The sequence below is a fragment of the Nelumbo nucifera genome, chromosome 7, assembly GCF_055504915.1.
Source record: "Nelumbo nucifera cultivar China Antique chromosome 7, China Antique-T2T, whole genome shotgun sequence".
NCBI lineage: Eukaryota > Viridiplantae > Streptophyta > Magnoliopsida > Proteales > Nelumbonaceae > Nelumbo > Nelumbo nucifera.
In genome coordinates this window covers 32,787,355-32,789,018 of record NC_142655.1, presented here as the reverse complement: position 1 = coordinate 32,789,018, position 1,664 = coordinate 32,787,355, and the positions used below count along the sequence as shown (strand labels likewise).

General features: G+C 43.2%; 1 protein-coding gene across 1 annotated transcript; it reads left to right on the top strand.

Annotated features, from left to right (window-relative positions):
• Nucleotides 1-325: 325 nt before the first annotated feature.
• On the top strand, nt 326-1,427 carry LOC104598377 (endochitinase EP3-like). The gene is made up of 2 exons (XM_010260411.2): nt 326-779; nt 870-1,427. Exons 1-2 carry the CDS (start codon nt 362-364, stop codon nt 1,271-1,273), a joined length of 822 nt encoding a protein of 273 aa, XP_010258713.2. The 5' UTR covers nt 326-361; the 3' UTR covers nt 1,274-1,427.
• The last annotated feature ends 237 nt before the right edge of the window (nt 1,428-1,664 follow it).

Below are 1,664 nucleotides of genomic sequence, written 5' to 3'. Positions count from 1 at the left end.
AGATCTTTTGATAGTTCTGACAGTCAAAAGGCCCATTAGGTTTTTCATTAAGATCTGAATAGCTTAAAGCCCGTTTGGTTAAGGTCTCTTTTTGCATGTCTTTCCACACAAAAAGATGAATAGAAAAAATGCAAAAACTCTTTCTTCCTAAAATTGTCCTTTGTGGACTTTTTTGTACATTGACTTTTGAAGTTTACATCTGCATTGACTTTTGGCGTTTAGATAAGGAAAAAGATATATACCGTAGATCGCGTGAAAAGTCGCACCAAACGGGGCCCAAATTATTTCTCTATAAATAGCACATTCAGGCGTTCCAGTTGCACCATACTCAGTCTCCACCATTTTCCTCCATTCTCCTTCCATGGCTACTGTCAAAATTATAACCCTAACTGTCCTTGTGGCCGGAACCCTAGCCAGTCTTTTGCCGGATCCCGTTGTGGGTCAGAACTGTGGTTGTGCCTCAAACCTCTGCTGTAGCCGGTTTGGGTACTGCGGCACAGGCAAAGCTTACTGTGGTGACGGATGCCAACAGGGTCCCTGCAACAATGGCGGTGGCGGCAGCAGTAGCGGCGTTTCAGTTGCAGACGTTGTCACACCCGATTTCTTCAACGGAATAATCGGCAAAGCGGCCTCCGGTTGCGCAGGCAAGAACTTCTACACCCGAGGTGCCTTTCTTAACGCCCTTAATTCCTACCCTCGTTTCGCTAAAGATGGCTCCGCCGATGACTCGAAGCGCGAGATTGCTGCTTTCTTTGCACATGTCACACACGAGACTGGACGTAAGTTTCCTCAATTCTCTGCAACTCTGTTACTGAGTTGATTAATTTGTCTTTCAAATCTAAATCTTTTCTGGGTCTACGTACGTACAGACTTCTGCTACATAGAAGAGATCGATGGTGCCTCAAAGGACTACTGTGACGAGAGAAACACGCAGTATCCATGCGTTCCGGGCAAAGGATATTACGGCCGTGGTCCGATCCAAATATCCTGGAACTACAACTACGGACCTGCCGGACAGAGCATCGGATTCAACGGTCTGAATGCTCCGGAGACTGTGGCTAAGGACGTGGTGGTGTCTTTCAAGACTGCATTCTGGTTCTGGATGAACAATGTCCATTCGGTCATGAGACAAGGATTCGGCGCCACGATAAGAGCCATTAATGGCGGTGAATGTGGAGGAAGAAACTCCGGCGCTGTTCAGGCTCGAGTTAGGTATTACACCGACTACTGTAAGAAACTCGGTGTGTCGCCGGGTGACAACCTTACTTGTTAGAATACAGTAATTAATTACTAACAGAGATCTCTATGAAGTTGCATTCACAGGGAAATTGAATGAACAGTACTCTAGTACTGTAGCATTAATAGAAAAGAAAATGGAGTGTAACGTAAATTAAATAATTAATAAAGGGATCGGAAGCCTTCTACTACTCGACTGTAATTTCATGGTATTTGACTCTTTCATTTGCCTTTTCTTGAACTTGACAAGTTTTGACTTTAGGCCAGCTCTAAAGGTACTTGTGTTGGCTACAAATTAAGCTGCGTTTGGAATCAGCATAAAACATCATTAATGTAAAGTTTTACATCGATAAAATTGATGTATTTTATATTGATTATCGATATAAAACTTTAAAATTAATGGGATTTTGCATCGATTGTCGACATAA

Coding starts and splice junctions, on each gene's coding strand:
- LOC104598377 (XM_010260411.2), top strand. CDS start 362: ATGGCTACTGTCAAAATTATAACCCTAACTGTCCTTGTGGCCGGAACC. Junction 780..869: donor TGTCACACACGAGACTGGAC/GTAAGTTTCCTC, acceptor ACGTACGTACAG/ACTTCTGCTACATAGAAGAG.